This window comes from Pongo pygmaeus, chromosome 12 (assembly GCF_028885625.2).
Source record: "Pongo pygmaeus isolate AG05252 chromosome 12, NHGRI_mPonPyg2-v2.0_pri, whole genome shotgun sequence".
In the NCBI taxonomy this organism is placed as follows: domain Eukaryota; kingdom Metazoa; phylum Chordata; class Mammalia; order Primates; family Hominidae; genus Pongo; species Pongo pygmaeus.
In genome coordinates, this window is record NC_072385.2 from 123,267,619 (window position 1) to 123,287,793 (window position 20,175).

General features: G+C 54.7%; 1 protein-coding gene across 4 annotated transcripts in view; it reads right to left on the minus strand.

The window, feature by feature from the left end:
- The window catches only part of ATP6V1C2 (ATPase H+ transporting V1 subunit C2), a 62,063-nt gene that overhangs the window by 5,749 nt on the left and 36,139 nt on the right, over window positions 1–20,175 (minus strand). For 2 of the 4 annotated variants that reach the window (XM_054476302.2, XM_054476301.2), the window contains 7 exons: window positions 14,005–14,099; window positions 9,611–9,702; window positions 6,559–6,657; window positions 5,854–5,922; window positions 3,581–3,673; window positions 3,390–3,483; window positions 753–890 (listed from right to left, as the gene is read on the minus strand). In XM_054476302.2, coding sequence (XP_054332277.1) covers window positions 753–890; window positions 3,390–3,483; window positions 3,581–3,673; window positions 5,854–5,922; window positions 6,559–6,657; window positions 9,611–9,702; window positions 14,005–14,099 — 680 coding nt within the window. The remainder of the gene's footprint in view (window positions 1–752; window positions 891–3,389; window positions 3,484–3,580; window positions 3,674–5,853; window positions 5,923–6,558; window positions 6,658–9,610; window positions 9,703–14,004; window positions 14,100–20,175) is intronic. The other 2 variants (XM_054476304.2, XM_054476303.2) reach the window with 1 other exon arrangement.

A 20,175-nucleotide genomic window follows, 5' to 3' on the forward strand; every position in this document is an offset into this window, starting at 1 on the left:
GAGAAGAAGTGCCCAGGAGCCAGAAGCAGAGAGTCGGTCAGACCAGCCCTGGGTCAGGTTCAGGACCTCGAGGTCCAAGGCACCTGGTGCCGGGGAAGCCCAGCGGGCCAGCCACCCAGTGCATGCACGGGGCCACCACAGACCGCAGCGCGGGGAGCTGGGCAGCCCCTGACCTCAGGGCTTTCAGCAGGCAGCCAGGGGCTTCTGCCTGACACTGCACAGCCAGGGAGCCCACCTTCCCAGAGGCTCTGCCCCTAGGGTCCTGGCATCATCCACAGCAGCCACCTCCCCTCACAGCCCCACCTCACGTGGCCACAGCAGCAGCCACTGATGCTGGTGTGGCAGGTCCTCCTGGGAGCTCAGAGTCTTGGAGCAAGAGCTCAGAGCTCCCGCCTGACACTGCAACTGCCCACAAAGGTCAGGGGTGGGTTCAGCAAGGGCAGCCAAGGGAGGAGAGCTGAGCTGCCAACCACCACCCCAGCCAGGGCCCTGCCCGTCCCAGCTCCAGCCACCTCCAGCCAGGCGCCCGGGGAGAGGCGCCCTGGCCGACAAGCACCCTTCACTGCTGGCGGGGGCAGCTCCAAAGAGGCCCTGCAGATTAGGAGGAAGGCATGATTCCGGCTCCTCAAATTTAAGACCTCAAAAGCCATATTAGAGAACAGAAGAATGCAAGGATTCATTTTCCCAGAAGGCGCCTGAGCTGGCGAGGAGATGCGAGCCAGGGACCCCGGGGTTCCCGGGGCATTGCTTACCTCACCCTCGCCCTCACTCTCTCTCTCTCTGTCGGTCTGCCCCGCAGCGGGCCTATCAGGGTTACCTAGCGGGGTTACCTTAACCTTGTGGTCCGGGAAGGTGGATGATCCCTTTTTAAGAGCAACACAGGAAGTTTGCTAAAGGCACAGAAATGATTTATTAATCTTTCAGCAAACATGCATCACAAACAAATAAATCATTCTCATCGCCTGAAAGGCACGCGAGAGCAAGCTCAGGAATTCAGGCCCACCCTCGGGACTCGTGTGCTGGCTAGACTAGAGATGTGGTAGGTGCCCACCAGGCTCCTGGAGTGGTGAAGGCAGAGAGAAGGGCAGTGTTAAGGTCTTTGGGTTCCATATTCCAAGCACAGAGCCGATCTCTGGCAGAGGGGTCAGTCCTGAGCTCCCTCCCCTTGCTTGGGCTCAGCCAGGACCCCCATCACAGGCCGACCAGGGCAGCACCGGGAGGCATTAGTGGAAACGGCTCTCTGCGCTCTGTCAAGGTGGTTCCACCATGCCCAGCCACAGATGCCTTCCTGGCATTCGGGGGGCGCCTCGGCGTGCAGAGTGCAGGAGATGAGTTGGGCATGCGGTTAGGACACTCACCCTTTCCCAGTCTGTCTCTGCAAACAGGTGGGAAACACAGGGACATCCCACTCTGCTCTCAAAGTACACTCAAACCCCAGGGCCTGGTCTGTCCCTCTGGTTGACAAGTGACAAAAAGGATGCAAGACGTTTGGTCATGCAATTCTAGATAGGCCAGAGGGGGCCAGATTCTCAGGAGGCCAGTGGGACTGACCCAAGCTGAGAGTGCCTCCACCTCCCGCCCACAGAGAGACCCTGGCAGGGCCCCCAGGGCAGTGTGGGTGAAGGCTACGCCATGTAAAATACGCCAGCTGACAACCTGAGCCCCACGTGGCAGGCGGCAGGCTCCTGTGTGTCACCCTGTTCCCCGGGGGTCTGGCAGGCCTGGGCCAGTGCCCAGGTGGGTACCAAAGGCCCTGCTTCGCCACCTGTCCCCCAGCAGGGCCTCCCTCGTGTGGAGGCTGCCATGGTCTAGCCCTGTCCAGAGATACTGTGCAGGGGGTTGGGACCAGGACTGAATCAAGCTGGGAAAAAGCCTGACTAAAGAGAACAGCCGGGGCGTGCCCAGGTAACAAGGGTTTCAGGTGAGCTGAGGCTAAGGAAGAAAACGCTTTGGAGCTCAGCTTTCACTGGGGAAAATCTTTCCTGCCCGGTATCTGGGTCTGTGGGCCCTGCTCTGAGGACTGGAGCATCCAAAAGGCCGGGGGTCCCCAGCTCCAGCTCTGCTCCTCATCCTCAGGAAGGGACACCCTCTCTGCAGGCTCAGCCAGAGCCCAGCAGCGTCTGGCTCTGAGGCGTGTCTCACTTGCTGTGCACACACATGTCCACACACACACACTCATGCACATGCGCACACGTGTGAGCACCCTGTGCTTCTATTTCGGGGGAGGAGGGTGAAAAATCCCTATATAAATTTTTATATTATCAGCTGTTGTTTCCTTCCTAAAGGGAAACAGACCAGACCAGAGGGGCTCTGGGAACCCCACTATGGGGGCTCCGTGACTGGGCTCGCTTGTGATGGGGTGGCTGCTCATCCCCAGTCCCTACGAAAAGGTCGCTGACAGAGAGGCGAGGTCCCCAGGAGCCCGGAGCACACACTTGGCGGCACGGACACTGGGAGCACTCCCAGCCTGCCCGCGGCCACGGCGCTCCTCCCCACGGAGGTCCTCACAGTGCCGTGTTCACACAGCGACTTTCCCCCAAAGGCCTCAAGAACTTTCTACTCATTCCTCTGGCCCCATCACTAGAGGCTGGACTGGAAGGTGCTCCACGGAACCCTCCCTGGTGGGCATGAGGAAAAAGGGGCCCAAAAACATTCCACCCAGACAGGCTCCTTCCAAGTTGCCCGGTCTAGCCCAGCACCGCAGCAGGAGGACCTGAGTATGGAAGGTGCCCACTTCCCGGAGCAGTGGAGGGACCTTCCCAAAGCTCTCCTGCTCACATTTCAAACGTGAGCATCTAGTTTTGCTCCCTGGTGAGCTAAGCTGTCCTCCTCCATGAAGGGTTTCTGAGTGGCTGTGGTCGGAAGTCTCCAGATAAGCACCCTCTCTGCACTAAGGACACAGGGGAGGTAAATACAGGGGCTAGTGGCGCCCTGGAAACCTCACGGCTGCAATCTCCAAGGCCCAGCACTGCCCACCCTGCACACAGATGCTCCCGCCTGGAGCCCACGTGCCTTGCTCAGTCCGAGGAAGGCCTGGCAGGGTCCTCTGGCCAGCTTGCCTCTCAGAGCCTCAGTTTTTCATCCGTACTGTGGAGTTAGCAACCCCTTCCTGGCAGGGCGGTGCTTGGGACCAGTGAGAACATATGTGGGAAGCGCCGGCTCGGGCGGGCCCCCGGCTCCCACCCCCAGCTCCACCGCCTGGGCTCCTTTGTGCTCACCGCCCCTCCCCCCAGACCCTGCTCAGGCGTCCCAGGAGAACAGACGGTCCCCATGGTGTGAGCCCAGGAGCCTGGGGACAATGAGAGGGAGGAGGGAGAGCTGGAGACCTGGGAGGACTCTTCTATCCCCACTGGGTAGGGGCGGGAGGGGCTGCTCAATCACATACTTACATACTGTTGCTTCTTATCAGATAGCAGTCTGGCCATCTCCTCCCTTTCCCTTTTAATTTCTTTCTCATCATAGTAAAATTCACGAACAGTGAACCTTAAAACCAGCAAACCATGGGTTTTCACTCAGAAGCTTTCCAGAGGGGCAGAGACCCCCCGCAACGGGAGGTGAACCAAACCCGGAGGACCCTTACTTGTTTTCTTTGGCCTTGGTTTTGAAATCTTCAATCACTTTTCGAAACAGAGTCACAGTGAAAAGGCCCCCTTCCTTGTCCTCAGTAATGAGTCTGTTGGAGAGAAGCATCTGTTGGCTGGACTCACTGCCAGGCCCTGTGCGGGAGTGGGGCTCAGAGGCCCCCGGGCCTGGTGGCCTGCACCTGGGGTCCATGGCAGCAGCTGAGGGCTGGGGAACCAAGGACACTCCCTGAGATTTCCTAACCCCTGGCTGCCTGCCCTTCCCTCCTGCCCCTTCCATATCCCTCCAGGCTAAGGCCTCAGGGGGCCTCAGGGTGCAGGGAGTGCAGGGGCCTCGGCTTCAGCTCCTGCTTATCAAATTCCTGAGAGACCAAGCCCTCCTGGGCCTCCGTCACTGCAGCTGGCACAGGGTGTCCCTGGCTCTGACGTGCTGCCTGATAGTGAAGCAGAGTGGTGGAAACTATCTTACAAGGCCCATTTCACTTCCAATGTCACAAAGTCCTAATGGGACACAGCCTCCCAAGCAAGTCTCAACACAGGACCACTGGGGCCACTGTCTCTAGCAACTCAGGAATTTTTGGGGCCAGGAGTCTAAGCATCTCTGAGTCCTATTGGCCAGAAGACTGGAAGTGGGAGCCCTCAGGCCCAGACACGATCTCACAGCATGCTGGCATGCTGGCAGGGTCACCCTTCCTGTTTCTCAGAGCCCATGCCCATAGGGGCTGCCCCCAGACTCTAGGTATTTTCAGAGTCATCTGTGCAGGCTTTCAGGTGGCCTGTGACAATGAAGGGCCTGAGGCTCTGGTCTGGGAGGCCAGGCCACCTACCAAGGCAGCCGGTCCTGGCAAGGATCCTCGGTGCTTGGCCTTTAAGAGCAGTGAATGCTCCTGCCAGCACACTGGCTTCCAGGGCCAGCTCCCCTGCTCCAGAGCCTTGCTCCTCTTCCCTGCCTCCCCTGTAACCTCGGGCTGTGATTGTCCTCTTCCTTGCACCCTTCAATTTAGACCCCGATTGCCATCTCGTAGCCCTGGGAGAGCCCCGTCCCCCAGCAGGGGCCCCGGGGCAGAGGCCTTGCACCGGGAGTTCTGTGTGTGGGGAATCAGATGAACAGGCTGGCTGCCTGACGTGCATTCTAAAACCTCTTCATATTATAAACCATCTCAGCCATACAAAAAGGTATAGAGGAAAATGAGTACCAAGCTGGGTGTGGTGGCTCACACCTGTAATCCCAGCACTTTGGAAGGCTGAGGCAGGCAGATCACCTGAGGTCAGGAGTTCGAGACCAGCCTGGCCAACATGGTGAAACCCCATCTCTACCGAAAATACAAAAATTAGCTGGCCGTGTTGGTGCATGCCTGTAATCCCAGCTACTTGAGAGGCTGAGGTAGGAGAGTTGCTTAAACCCGGGAGGCGGAGGTTGCAGTGAGCTGAGCTCACACCACGGCACTCCAGCCTGGGCAACAGAGCGAGACTCCATCTCAAAAAAAGGAAAACGTGCAGCTTTGGATCAGCCACCCAAAACCAAAGTTCCAGCAGGTGAAAGCCCACATGCCCCTACCCCACTATGTGCCACTCACTCCATCCTGAGCCACTACCATCCTGAGCGTGGCCTTCCTACCCGTGACCCATCCCCACAATTCCCTGTGCACCTGTGTGTGCCCGAGTCACACCCATTTCACATCCATTTCAGACTCTCTGCTCCTCTGCAGCTGCCTTTCCCCTTCATCCCTCCTGACACACAGGGCCCGGCATCCTTGGTTCCCCCGCCATGCAGTGTCCCATGATGGACACAGTCTGTAACCCGCTGTCCTCCTGTCACTCTGACAGGGCCCACTGGCCACTCCTGCTCTGGCCCCTGCAGGCCACACGCTGAGGCTGCTTTCTCTCCCAGCTCCTGCTGTGGCCGTTCACCGGGCAGCCGCTCAGGCCAGGGCTGGCTTCCCCCTCTGGCAGGGAAGAATTGACGCTGAGCCGAGAATGCAGAGCCAGAATGCAGCAGAGGCAACGGCGTGGAGAAGCTGCTTGGTCAGGTGGGGCCAGGGCAGCCTTCCCAGGGCAGGGGCAGGGAAGCAAAGTTTTGAAAGAGGAAGGCACTCTGGCATGGGACAAGGTGTGCGACCCTGACAGAATTCCAGGTCAAGGGACAGGAGAGGGCCCAGGCGTGGAGGGCTGGGGGGCCTCACACCCTCGGGGCATGTTTGGTGGTTGGGTGCCCTGAAGCACCCACACATGCACCCCAGGGGCCCTGGGACCAAGCTGGGGTCTCACTTACTTGGTTGATCGAGGGACCACCATGTCTGAGAGAGATTCGTAGGTTTTTTGCCATTGTGAGTAGTTTGGTCTGCAAGAACACAGAATCGTTATGTGATTTTTTGCAGAAAAGGCTCGTGGGTGTCCTGAGTGCCTAGGAAGCTGCACACCCCTTTTCCTGAGGGCCTGAAGGTGAGCAGGGACGGGGTCAGAGGGAGCCCCAACCTCCCCTGAGGTCTGCTGTGCCCATGAGGAATCCCCTGCCCGGCCTCCACAGGGTACCCACAGAAGTCCCTTTGTGAAGAGCTATGGATACACTTGGGGCTCACTAATAACCATCTAATCCGGGCCCCGTGTGACCTCAGACAAGCTAACCCACCTCTCCAGCCTCAGGACAATGGGAATCACCAGACTTCTCAGGCCTTTGGTAAGGATGAAATAAAATAATGTCGACCACACATTGGGTATACAGCAAGCGCTCAATAAATGGCTGCTTCTATCATGGCCACAACCACCATCACCCAACCACTGTCCCTGCTGACACAGCCACAGGCAGGGCCCCCTGAAGGAATGACTGCTTCCCGGGAACTGGGGCTGGGCAGGGAGCATCCTCGTCCACGCCGCCCAAGTCACCAACGGGCCCACCTTCCTCTCCACTGGGCAGGGCCAATTTCCTTCATGATTTCCCAGCACAGGCCGAGACACTCACTTGGGGCCCAGCACTCACTTGGGGACGATGACCAGAAGTGTGACGAGATATTCAGAATCCAGCACAAAGTCCTCTTTGCTCACAATATCACTCAGTGTCCGGGTGAAGAGGTTCCCCCTAAAAGGCAGGTGGAACAAAGGGTGTGAAAGATGTGAGCAGAAAGGGACACAGTGACCCCACATACACCCACGCCCAGGCGCTGGGGCTGGGGGCAGTTCTCAAGGAAGGGTGGGTGCCAGGGATGCTGGAGCCTAGGAGAATACAGCAATTTTCAGCAATGACTGCTCCCCACAACCCCAGGGCCAGGCTCTGTGCTGGGGCCACAGCTGCTTCCTCCTCCTCTCCAGGGACAGGGAGACTGGCAGGGCCTCAGGTGCTATCACCCGTCACCCAAGGGGCTGCCGAATCCAACACCTCAGTGACCTGCGCTGCCCTGGTGCCAGCCACGGCTGCTACGGGAGGGGGGCCTCGGGTGGCAAGCAGCTAAAGTTACTCAAGTGTCAACACAACAACCAGCTCTTGGAGCTGCGTGAGCCATCCTCGATGGAGCTCCGTGTCACTTTACAGGCCTCCCAGCCCAGCAGCCAGGGGACACTCACCTGAAATAGCTTTCTACATGCCCAGTGGACCTGGTCTGAGTGGCGGGTATGGTATTATTGGCACATGGATCAAGGCTGTCAGATCAGCAAATGGGCCAAGATCTCACTACCCAGGCTGTATGCGGTGTCAGCACAGGGGCTGTGACGTTGGCACACAGTGCTTCCCTGGGAAATCGCTCTCCAGCGTTGAGCCATGGCCAAAGCTTTAAAGGCAATGGGAAACACCCTCCTCAGGGAGACTGTGTGGCTTCTTTGCTGTCCCCTGCCTGAATATCACTGACCAGCTGCGTGGCCATGGATAAAGCCCTTAGGTTCCTTCTCCCTGGGAACTGCATGCACGAGCCTCCCTGTCCTAGCACTGAACACGTTACCCTTACACTATCCCACCTCTCTCCCTGGCTCACCTCTGAACCCCCAACACGAAGCCAACTTTCCACACATTTGTTGAATGAATAACTGTGAGCTCTGCAAGTGCAAAAATTGTATTGTACTCTGCTTTATATCTTTAGGGTCTAGCATCAGGCCTGAGGGCACAGTGCATACTTGGTACGTGTACAAGAAAAGAGAGCGCAGAGGAGGGAGTTAGAGACATTCATCCCTCTTCGTACACCGCCCTCCTATACTTGCTGTATGTGCTCAGTAAATCAATTAAAGTCACTGCGAATCAACGAATGACCAATGGATGAAGGAACCTCACCAGTTGAATGAAGAGGCTGGACCAGATGTTTGCTCAAATCCCAACCAGTCCTGAAGAAATCCATCACAGGGTGATGCCGTGCGAGTGGATGGCCCCATGGCCTGTGGGCTCCAAGCCAGGACGGACGGATGACCCATCCCCACTTAGGGCTCTCCGCCCTGGTGCCTGGCCCCTGTCCCATCCTCCATAGCTCATGCCCACTTACTTTTGACATGAAGCCAGGCATCCAACAGCAAGGGTTTCCAGTTGAAGTGGGCTTTTTTTTTTTTTTTTTTTGAGACGGAGTTTCACTCTTGTTGCCCAGGCTGGAGTGCAGTGGCGTGATCTCGGCTCACTGCAACCTCCTCCTCCCGGGTTCAAGCGATTCTCCTGCCTCAGCCTCCCGAGTAGCTGGGATTACAGGCGTGCACCACTACACCCAGCTAATTTTGTATTTTTAGTAGAGACGAGGTTCCTCCATGTTGGTCAGGCTGTTCTCAAACTCCTGGTCTCAGGTGATCCACCTGCCTCAGCCTCCCAAAGTGCTGGGACTACAGGCATGAGCCACTGCGCCCGGACTAAAAACCATCTATGGTTTTTAATTTTCCTTCCACTATTTGCTTTTTTCACAAGAAGACAGCTGGCCCAGTGACCCTCAGAAGTGGATTGCAGAAGTGGGGGTAACTCCCAGGTAACATTCTCTTTGCTTACAGTAGTTGGCCAATCAGGGGGAGGGCAGCTGGTTCGGGGCTCCCTGTGCCACTTCCCTTCTCTGGAGTTAGGGGCCAAATGTAGGTATCACCTCTCTGGAGTTAGGTGTATTGAAAACTCTACAATTGACCAGGGTTCTCGGATAACTGCCAACAGCATCAGATCCAGAGTCTGGGGGGACTAGGCTGCTCCTCCATGCCAATCCCACCCCACCCTGATCAGGAGCAGCCTCTCCAGCAGGAGCTCACCTGGCTTCTCTCTCTCCTTTTTTTTCTTTTTCTTTTTTTTTTTTTTTTTTTTTGAGGCAGAGTCTTACTCTATGCTCAGGCTGGAGTGCAGTGGTGATCTCAGCTCACTGCAACCTCTGTCTCCCAGGTTCCAGTGATCCTCGTGCCTCAGCCTCCCAAGTAGCTGAAATTACAGGTGCCTGCCACCACGCCCAGCTAATTTTTGTATTTTTAGTAGAGACGGGGTTTCACCATGTTGGCCAGGCTGGTCTCAAACTCTTGGCCTCACGTGATCCACCCGCCTCAGCTTCCCAAAGTGCTGGGATTACAGGCGTGAGCCACCACGCCTGGCCACCTGGCTTCTCTTACACACCTCCAACAACAGGACACTCACTACCTCACAAGACAGTCCCTGCCACTGTGTTGCTGAGCTTACACTTTTCTCTGGCATCTCCACCATCCTGGTGACTCTGCTCTGCTCTGGGCCACAGAGGCCGTGCGCTGACATCCTGGCCTCTCGTCACCCCTGGGGGCCCTCTGTGCAGCCTCCACATGGGAGGACTAGGGGTTGTACCCAGGTGCCCTGGAGAAGCTGGGAGACGGAAGCGTGCAGTGAGGAGCAGCATGGCTACATCCTCTTCCCTGGGCACATGCATGGGGTGCGATCACCCTCGCCTGGCCCTTTCCTCCTCTCCCAGAACATGGCTCTTGGAGAGGTGAGAGTGCCTTCACCTGTCTGTCTGTCTCACTTTCATGCACAGGCACAGACTCCCAGGTGGCCCAGTGAGAGGACAGGCAAGCGCTAAGCCCCCGCCAGGACCCGCCCTCGCCAGATGTGGAGGCTGGCAAATACACACATGGATTTCTTTTCCAGGTTCTCCAGGTTTGTCTTCAGAGTGTTGTAGGCAGCCGTTCGAGACTTCAGGTCCATCTCGATCTGCGCCAGTTGCTGTTTGGGAAAGCAAAAGCTCCACGTGACCTTGAGCATTGAAGGAGCTGGCTGAACTTTTTGAAATGGCCACAACAGCTCATGGTTCGTTCAAGAAAAATAACTGCCCTGCCCATTTGCCAGGATGGCTTCTGTTTACCAGCATTTGGCCCTTCCAGGGAGCCCCCGTGTGGCACCCAGGTGCCAAGCCATGATGGATTTTCTAGGATGACTCAATGAACCCAACTTTTCCTGATTTCAAGCCCATCCTGAACGGTCAGGACATCCCACGCCCACACCTACCCTCTAAGGCTCTGCTGGAGAGCAGCTCAGGCTGACCCCCAGTCGTTGCTTCCAGGGGTACCCGACATGGCCTGGCCCTCTCAAATGCCCACGTCTCCTGGCTCGGCTATGCCGATCTCCCTTGCATGGGTTGGCAGGGGCAGGGAGGTGCAGTGGACAGAAACAAGACAGGCCCGGGCTCAAACCGCGCCCTCCTGCTTTCTGGCCAACTGGCTCAGGTTCCCCATTTGTTCCACAGCAGGGATGCCAGTGCTGAGAGCCGACTGTGCCAGGCTCCTTCGCATTCCCTCCTCGCAGCCCCACGCAGTGACACCCCACCAGCTTGGGCAACCAGCCACAGCAGGAGCATTTACACCACGGCCATCCACAAATGCTACAGGCCAGCACACGGCTGCTGACAGGAGAATCTCGACAGTCAATAGATGAAGAAAATGGGTGCTCCATAGAATGCCAACAGCTTTAGTGTAAATATATACATTTTTATATATGGAAGAATCCATTGTCAACTTTTAAACATCGGTTACCTTTTGGGAGAATAAAGGGAATGGGGGTGATGATCACAGCTCGGATGATTTTATTATTTTAAAGATAAAATCATAAAATAATTTTAAAGATAAAATAATTAAATATAATTAAAATGATAAAATGATTAAATTAAATGATTATGTTAAAATGGTAGGCTGGGCGAGGTAGCTCATGCCTGTAATCCCAGCACTTTGGGAGGCCGAGGTGGACAGATCACCTGAGGTCAGGAGTTTGAGACCAGCCTGGCCAACATAGTAAAACCCTGTCTCTACTAAAAATACAAAAAGTGGCTGGGCATGGTGGTGGACGCCTGTAATCCCAGCTACTCAGGAGGCTGAGGCAGGAGAACTGCTTGAACCTGGGAGGTGGAAGTTGCAGTGAGCTGAGATCGCGCCACTGTACTCCAGCTTGGGTGACAGAGTGAGACTCTGTCTCAAAAAAATATATAATAAATGGGCCAGGCACATGCCTGAAATCCTAGCACTTTGAGAGGCCGAGACGGGCAGGTTGCCTGAGCTCAGGAGTTTGGGACCAGCCTGGGCAACAGGGTGAAATCCTGTCTCTACTCAAAATACAAAAAAGTTAGCTGGGCATCCAGCATGTGCCTATAATCCCAGCTACTCGGGAGGCTGAGGCAGGATAATTGCTTGAACCAGGGAGGTGGAGGCTGCAGTGAGCCGAGATCACGCCACTGCACTCCAGCCTGGGCAACACAGTGAGACTCTGTCTCAAAAAAAATGATAATAAAATGATAAAAATGATAATTAAATTAAAAGGTTTAAATATAAAGTGATGATTTTAAAGATAAAAACTAAATGTTTTTTCTCTTTACATTTTGCCATTTTTTAAAAAAATTCATCTTTTTATAATAATTTTTTAAAACTTTCAATTTTGAAGTGATTATAGATTCACAGGACATTGCAAAAATAGTACACAGAGACCCTAAGTACCCTCCATGCAGTTTCCCACAGTGATTTCCCACACCTCACTATACAGCTATACTATTCTGCACTATACAACTACATACTATACTGTACTATGCAACTATATTGTACAACCATACAACTAAATTAAAATCTTCTGCACGATAGAAGTATACTGTACAACTGTATAGTATACTGCATTATGGAAACAGACAACTATATGATTACTGTTTTGCACTATACAGCTCTATTACTACACTGTACTGTCCTATACAACTATACTATACTATTCTGCGCTATGCCATCAGAGTGCAGTATCATAACCAGGAAACTGACATGGGTACAATCCATAGATCTTGCTTTTTAAAATAAGATTTATATATTTTTTGGAAAAAAAGAAGCAAAAAAAAAAAATACTGCTTGTCTTTATTTTTCTGATTTCACCACAAGCCAATGAAAAATTGCTGAGAGGTATCTGGGAGCCAGTAAAACAGTGGTGGGAACTAGGATTTCGAACCAGTAAGGCCCACATTTAAATACCAGTTCTGACTTTTACTGGCTGTGTGACCTTACATAAGCTCCTTGACCTCTCTGAGCAAAGTAGCCCAGAATTATTGTGAGATGATAGAGGAGTCTCCTTTGACTAAATGTCTCGAGTTGATAGATTGAGACCTCTCGTTGGCAGAACGAGGCTGAGGCGGGGGGTGTCACACTGTGTTCCTGGTGTAGGAAGGACTGAGGGAGCCAACACCCCGGAGCCTCTGCCCCTGCTGCTGCCAGGGGCTGCTTCCCTGCGGTGGGGCCAGTCCAGGGCTTCCTTGGGAAGTGGTGCCATGCACACAGCACAATCTGCGGGCTCTGGTCCCCAAGACCTGCATCCCCATCCCGGCATAATACTCCAACCGCGGCGGGCCCTGGATCACTCGCTCAACCCCTCAGCTTCCTCTTCTGCACTCAGAGGAAAGCAATGTCCACTCCATGGCATGAGGCGGACAGTAAGAGAGCCCAGCACAGTCTCGGGCACATCTGGAATGCCACCAAACCAGTACCCTCCTTCCTTCCTGACAAAGGCACTCCAGGGGTGCTCTGCACTGGAGAAGCCAGGTCTCCCGACAGCCCTTCTGCTCCCTCCATGTGCTCCAGGGGGCCCTCCCCACTGAGTCTGGCATCCCTGGGACTGAGAGAATCCCAAATTGGCACATGGTGAGGCAGGGAAGGGCCAGCCGCACCAGCCACCATGTGCTTCCAGTTCCTCAGTGGACATGCACAGCGCCCTCTGAAAGGCACACCTGGCACAGGTGCTCTGGGCACACCCTCCTTGAAGGGCCTTCCAGAATCACTGCCTGATCGTCCCAGCAGGGGCCTGGGCCTCTCTGATGTAAGCAGCACCCGAAGTGCCCCACCCAGATTCCCGAGCTTTCTGGCCCCACCCTACTTTCCAGGAGACCTGCAGCAGCTGCCAGAGGACAGGTCAGAGGCCCAGCTCCACTCTGACCCTTGGCCACGGTCACAGCAGAGAACCGGGCGCCTTTGTTCCTGGCCCAGGCTGAGACTCTCCTACAGCCATGGGGGCCAGCAGGAGATGGGACACATTAGGGCCTCAGTGTTTTGTGGCAGAAGGGAGGGCCAGGCCATCAGAAACAATCAGCCTCAGTCTCACAGTCCTTGTCATCCTCACCTTCAGTGATGATACAGAGAAGTCACCCAGCTCCAGGTGCCCATAGCATCCCCTGGGACTCGAGTCACAGGGTTTTCATTTTATCAAGTGGAGTGGAGGCCACTGCTGCACAGGACAGAAGACTGTCGGGACACTCACTGCCTCTCCATTGTCACAGGTGGAGAGCGATGAGCTGGTGCAGTGTCTCAAGAGGTTAGGGCTCCCAAGCCAAACTCTCCACTTAAACCAAATAGCTTTGCAGGTGAACAATCCCCTGGGGGCTAGAGGTGTCAGGTTCCTAGGAGTAGATGATGGGGGAGCTGCCTTCACCATCAGTAACTTTTTTTTTTTGGTGGGGGGACAGAACTTCATTCTGTTGCCCAAGCTGGAGAGCAGTGGCGTGATCTTGGCTCACTGCAACCTCCACCTCCCGGGTTCAAGCGATTCTCCTGCCTCAGCCTCCAGGGGAGCTAGGACTACAGGTGCGCGCCACCACGCCTGGCTAATTTTTGTATTTTTTAGTAGAGACAGGGTTTCACCATTTTGGACAGACTGGTCTCGAACTCCTGACCTCGTGGTCCACCCACCTTGGCCTCCCAAAGTGCTGGGATTACAGGCCTGAGCCACCGTGCCCAACCACCATCAGTAACTTTTGAAAAAAGAAGTGGAGCAGCAAGTGAATGGGTGCTGGGCCCTCGAGGGGAGGCCAGGGGACTGACTCTTTCCCTGTCCAGGGCTGCCCTGAAACCCCAAACCTGCCCAGTGCATGGAAGGAGGCCACACCTCAGAAACCCAGAGGCCCAGTCAGGACAGGCTGAGGCTGTTGGCAGGGGGGCCCTACCCAGGCTCAGACCCCAGGCTCTTGCCCGCCTGACCCACCAGTCAGCTGTTCCCCAGAGCAGTCCCTTTTCTCACCTTGGCTATTGTGTCCGCCACGCTCACGAGCGGCTGCTTGGCAGGATATTTGGCCATGTCCCATTCAAAGTGGGTCACAAAGGATGTTAAGTCAACTGGAAAAATACAAACACATTTCAACACATGAGCCTGAGCTCTGCATCCACGATTGAGACTTCGGAATCCCAAGCCAAGCATCAACATGGACACGAAGGCAGCCATCACGGGCAACGCCGATGGGCAGGCACAGGGCTCTGGGAAAGCAAATGTTCCCTGTGGGAGCAGGGAGCTGTGAGCCCGTGGGAGCTGTGAGCCCAAGCACTAGACAGTTTCAACCTTCACTGTCCATTACAAAGAAGGCATTTTACACATTAGCAAAATACTGGACTGTGTGACTGTGATTTATATTAAACGGCAGGGAGGTGCGTTTTTCAGTATATGCTATTTAGAGAAAAGTTTCTGGGGAACAGACCACAGCAGTGTTTTCAAGCATTTCCTTTTCTTTTCTTTCCCCAAAACCCACTGCCTTCAGGATGTCTCTGGCTCATTCTAACCAGGTGTGGGGTGGAGAGAGCCCCAGAATTGAAGTCAGAAAGAAGCAACACTGAATAAACCTCAGCTGACTCAACCCCTAGGCTAGGAGGGAATCCATTTCCCTACCTGAGACACAGCGGAGTGGCACCTTGCCTGCTCTCTTCAGATTAGTTCTCCACACACTTAAAGAGAGCTACTTGGGCCAGCTGTCCCAGGACCCGACCTCTTAATACGCCAGGTCTATGGAAGAGCAGGAAATTTCCCGGAAGCTGCAGCGCCACGGTGGCCCCTGGAATTCCTGTACCCCTTAGAGGGCCCTTCCCATGGTGGATGTCCCAGACCAGGCTCCCTGTGCACCTGCACTTCCCAGTCTATCCTGGTGCATGAAAGGGGACTGTGACGCTCACTCCACACCCATCACCCTGCTGGGGACACACACTAGACACCAGCCCCTGCCCAAGGTCCACAGGAAGACCCCTAGGCAGACACACCACAGAGAGCTGGGGGCCCAGTGATAACGGCCTAGAGTGCTAAGGAAGGACAAAGAGCTGGCGCCGGCTCCTTCTAGGGAGGATCGTGTCCCTTCACTGGGACACTGGTATTCACGTGGAGGCTAAGGGGAAGAGGAGGCGGCCGTGTGGCCAGTGATGGAGGGCTCTGGGTGTCAGGCGAGGAGGGCTGGCAGCACTACGTGCTCGGGGCACTGTGAGTCAGGGAAGAGGGAGTGTGGACGGATGCTGAACAGAAAGGGGTAGGATCGGTCACCAAGGGTCATGTCTGCACTTCACCATGTGCCAAAAACAACACTAGATCCCGCCCACTCAGCCCCTAGCACGGGAATTGGACTGAGATTCCTCCAACCCCAACAGCAGTGCCCAGTGGGGTCAGCAAACAAGACTCCAGCTGACCAAGGGGAGCAGGCTGGGGACACTCACGCACTCCGGGGGGGTCCTCTGAGGCTGGTATGGAGGAGGCTCCAGGGGAGAAGCCAGCAGGAATGTGGGAGGGAGAGGGTGGTGCCAAGAGGAGTGGGAGGGGCCCTGGGAGGGGAGAGGAAGACAGGGGAGGACCGACTGGACAGGGTGCAAGGCAATGACGAGGCCTGGCCACAGCAGCCTTCCCGCTGGGTGGCTGGGTGGAGGCAGGGAAGTGCTCTAAGCTGGGTGGCCATGGAGGTGGGTGGGATGGGGATGGAGGAGAGGAGGCAAGTTCTGCCTGGGACAAGCTTGAGTTTGACATGTGGGTGGACAGGTCCCCAAGAAGCAGATGGGAATGAAATGGGACTCGGAGGAGGAAACTGGGCTGGGGAAGAAATGCCAGCACGTGAGACGTAGGAAAGGCCTGAAGATAACAGGACGACGACGGTGACAATGACCATTAAAGCAGCTGGCACTTACTGCTGCTGACCTTGGGCCAAGACACATGAATTATTCCATTTAATTTATGCTTTGCCGGGCGCAGTGGCTCACGCCTGTAATCCCAGCACTTTGGGAGGCTGAGGCAGGTGGATCACGAGGTCAGGAGTTCGAGACCAGCCTGGCCAACATGGTGAAACCCCATCTCTGCTAAAAATATAAAAATTAGCTGGGCATGGTGGTGCACGCCTGTAGTCCCAGCTACTGGGGAGACTGAGGCAGAAGAATCGCTTGAACCCAGGGGGCAGGGGTTGCAGTGAGCCAAGATTGCGCCACTGCACTCCAGCCTGGGCAACAAAGTGAGACTCCATCTCAAAAAAAAAAAAAAAAAAAAAAAAATTTATGCTTCAACCCTATTAAAACCCTATGATGATCTCCATTTTACAGATGAGAAAACGCTGGCACAGAGCAAGCTGTGGAAGCTCCAGGATAAAGTGAGACAAGGCATGAAGCACCTAAAGCCCTGCACGGCCCACAGCAGGGCCACGGCTCCCCTCCCTGCCACATCCACTAAGTGGACACAGCCTTGCTGCAGGTGGAACCTGCCCGGGAACCATAATCAGACACCTTCTAGACCACCGGGACTCAGATGAAGTCCTTGGGAGAATTTGTTTTACAGACTTAGGATGCTGGTGTTGGAATTAACATGGCGAGTCCTGGCCTGTTGACAAGAGTACCTCTGAGGCACTAAGGGTGGGGCCCTGATCCAATAGGATTCGAGGCCATACAAGAAGGGACAGCAGAGAGTTGGATCTGCGTTCTCCCTGTCCTCATGCAGGCACCAAGGAAAGGCCATGGGATGACGCAGCAAGAAGGTGGCCGTCTACAAGCCAGGCAGAGAGCCCTCAGGAGAAACCAGGTTGTCTGATCTTAGTCTGTGGTTTAAGCTGCTCAGTCAGTGGTATTTTGTGACAGCAGTCCAGGCTGACTCAGACATTGGTATTAGTTTGGGTATTAATACAGGCTTTGGTATTGCCACACACAGTGGGAATGACCTTGTAGCAAGGGTGCAGGCCCGGGGAGGAAGTAAGAGCAGGGAGTGGTCAGAGGGTAACCAGAAGGTAACAGGGCGGGGGGACTCCTCCTGTGGCAGGAATGGCAGCGAAACTCACCTCCAGGACCCCACTGCACAGGCACAGGCAAGCTCACCTCCCACCATGGGCCCAGAGCCATCCCACAAGCCGGGAACCAGCCTCAAGGTACCAAGCGGCAGCCCAGGATGGGAGATGGCAGGGCAGCGTGTGCTATCCCATCCATCTCTTCCCTCCATCTCCTACCCCGTCCCCTCTGACACCTCAGGCAAGTCCCCACAACTCCCTACTCTCCTCTCACAGCTACCTCTGTCCTTCAACATGTAGGACAGTCAAAAACCATCTCCTTCCAGGGGTGGCCCAACTGTCCCTGCCCCTGCTGGCCTGAACTCCACTCCTTGTGCTGTCTCAGGCTCCTCGAGGACAGAGACTGTGACTCACTGGTCTCTGTGTTCCCAGAGCCTGTCGCAGTGCCCTGCACAGAGCAAGTGCTCCACAATCGTGCTCAAACATTGACAGACTCCTGGCAACCATGACTGTGGTATCAGCTCGCACTGTCTGCGTGGCTTGGAAGGGATACATTTCAGATCAAGCTCTTGTCTCTGGCCATTTGCACCAAGTCCAAGGCTTTCCTGGCGTTCAGACCAAAGGGCTGAGGTCTCCCTTTCCATTTGAAGCACCCCTGCCCTGTAACTCCTCCAAGACTGAACCCACTTCCTGCAGCTTGGTCTTTGTTTCCATCATGGTGCACGTGGCACTATGAGTCTGTCCCCAGCAAGGCTGTGGCTTCCAGAAGGCAAAGACTGTTCATCACCTCCGCATGTCCAGCATGTGCTTGGTTACTGACAGATGCTCAGGGAAGTCTGAGATTATGTCTCCCTGCAGGGGCCTCCAGAAGCCTCTGGGTGTGCGACTGTGACTTCTTCCTTATCTCTCACATGTCCTGAACACCAGCTCCAGCCGTGTACACTGAGCCTTGCCCCGGGTCAGGCCCTTCCCTGTCCACGCACCTTGCCTTTGGAAAGAATGTTGTCTGAGGACAGCCCTCTGCCATCCCTCTGGCCTTCTATTTTTTTTTTAAATGGATCTCGTTCTGTCGCCCAGGCTGGAGTACAGTGGCACCATCTTGGCTCACTGCAACCTCTGGCCTCTAGGGTTCAAGCAATTCCCCTGCCTTGGACTCCCAAGTAGCTGGGATCACACGCACACGCCATCACACCCGGCCATTTTTTGTATTTTTAGTAGCGGCAAGGTTTCACCATGTTGGCCAGGCTGGTCTGGAACTCCTGACCTCAGGTGATCCGCCCGCCTCGGCCTCCCAAAGTGCTGGATTACAGGCATGAGCCACCGTGACCAGCCAGATCTTGCTTTTTAAAATAAGATTTATATATTTTTTTTCAAAAAGCAAAAAACAAAAAAAATACTGCTTGTCTGTATTTTTCTGATTTCACCACAAGCCAATGAAAAATTGCTGAGAGGGATCTGGGAACCAGTAAAACACTGGTAGGAACTAGGGCTTTCAAAGTAAGGCCCACATTTAAATGCCAGTTCTGACTTTTACTGGCTGTGTGACCTGATATAAGCTCCTTAACCTCTCTGAGCGAAGTGATATTGTGAGATAACAGAGGAGTCTCCTTTGACTAAATGTCTCTAGTTGACAGATTGAGACCTCTCATTGTCAGATGAAGGTGAGACACCACCCAAAGTGCTGGATTGCAGGCGTGAGCCACCGTGCCCAGCCCCTCCGGCCTTCTGTACTCACGGCACCACAGCTTGCCCTCTGCTGCTTGGAACACACAGGCCTCGCCTCCCCTGCCTGGGCTGCAGCCACTAAAGCCTGGGCCTCAGAGTGGGCAACACAGACCTAGGCTGAGGGCCCATGAGGTCAGGCCATGACCCAGGCAGGTACACTCCTCATCAAAATACGCTGCGCACAGGCTGGCAACTCTTGAGCAATGATGGTCTTGTCCGAGAACCAAAACGAGGCCTGCCCGGCAGGCAGCAGCATGAGGGACTGTGACCAACCAGACTGCGGCCCATCGCCCAGCAAGCCAGACAAGCCTCGAGGGTTTCTGTCTTCTGTGGGCATTCCAGGACCCAGGCCGGGCAAGGTGTGTTTGCCAGCCCTGGCTGCAATCAAAGCTGTCTGTGTCCTTCCTGCTCCCAGCTCTGCTAGAGGCAAGGAACAAGCAGAAACAACCAGTCCTGACGAAGCCAAGAGCCTGTGAAGCCATTCAGTCCATCTACAGGTGAGAAAAGGAAACTCCAGAAGTGACTTTTGGACCAGGTCTGACCGGCTGCGGGCAGTGGTGCCGTAAATGCCCCTGGAGGAGATAGGATTAAAATGCAACAATGCGCACCTCTGGTTCATCCTGTCAATCACTAGTTCGTGGGTGCCCTGCAGAAGAGAAATATTTCCTCATTCAGGTAATATTAGGAAAGCCCAAGTCAAACTAAGTTTAAAGGCCTCTCGGCCAGCGCGGTGGCTCATGTTTATAATAATCCCAGCACTTGGGGAGACTGAGGCAGGCGGATCACAAGGTCAAGAGATCAAGACCATCCTGGCCAACAAGGTGAAACCCCGTCTCTACTGAAAATACAAAAATTAGCCAGCTATGGTGGCACACACCTGCAGTCCCAGCTACTTGGGAGGCTGAGGCAGGAGAATTGCTTGAACCCAGGAGGCAGAGGTTGCAGTGAGCCGAGATCGCACCACTGCATTTCAGCCTGGCGACAGAGCAAGACTCCGTCTCAAAAAGAAAAAGAAAAAAAAAGGTCTCTCTGGCCTGGTTTATAGCACATGCTGTGTTTTGTTTTAAGAGACAAGGTCTTGCTATGTTGTCCGGGCTGGAATGTGGCGGCTATTCACAGGCACAACCACAGTGCACTACAGCCTCGAACTCCCGGCCCCAGGCAATCCTCCCACCTCAGCCTCCCTACAGCCTTCAGGCTTCAGGATGTGCTTTACCAGCTCTAGTCTTGGGAAGTTGAGACCCGACTCACAGGAGGCACAGAGGTCATAAAGCCTGTTCAACAAACAAAGCTGAATTTTCTTCTCCTGAGAGGAAAGCCACTGCTGGTACCATCAGGATTGGGGATGGATACTGCATAATAATAACATCTAACTTAAGGTTACATTAATTTTGCGTAAAATATAAGCACTTTGATCACTATTTTAATATAAGCTAAAGTTCCTCCGTTGTTTATGTAGA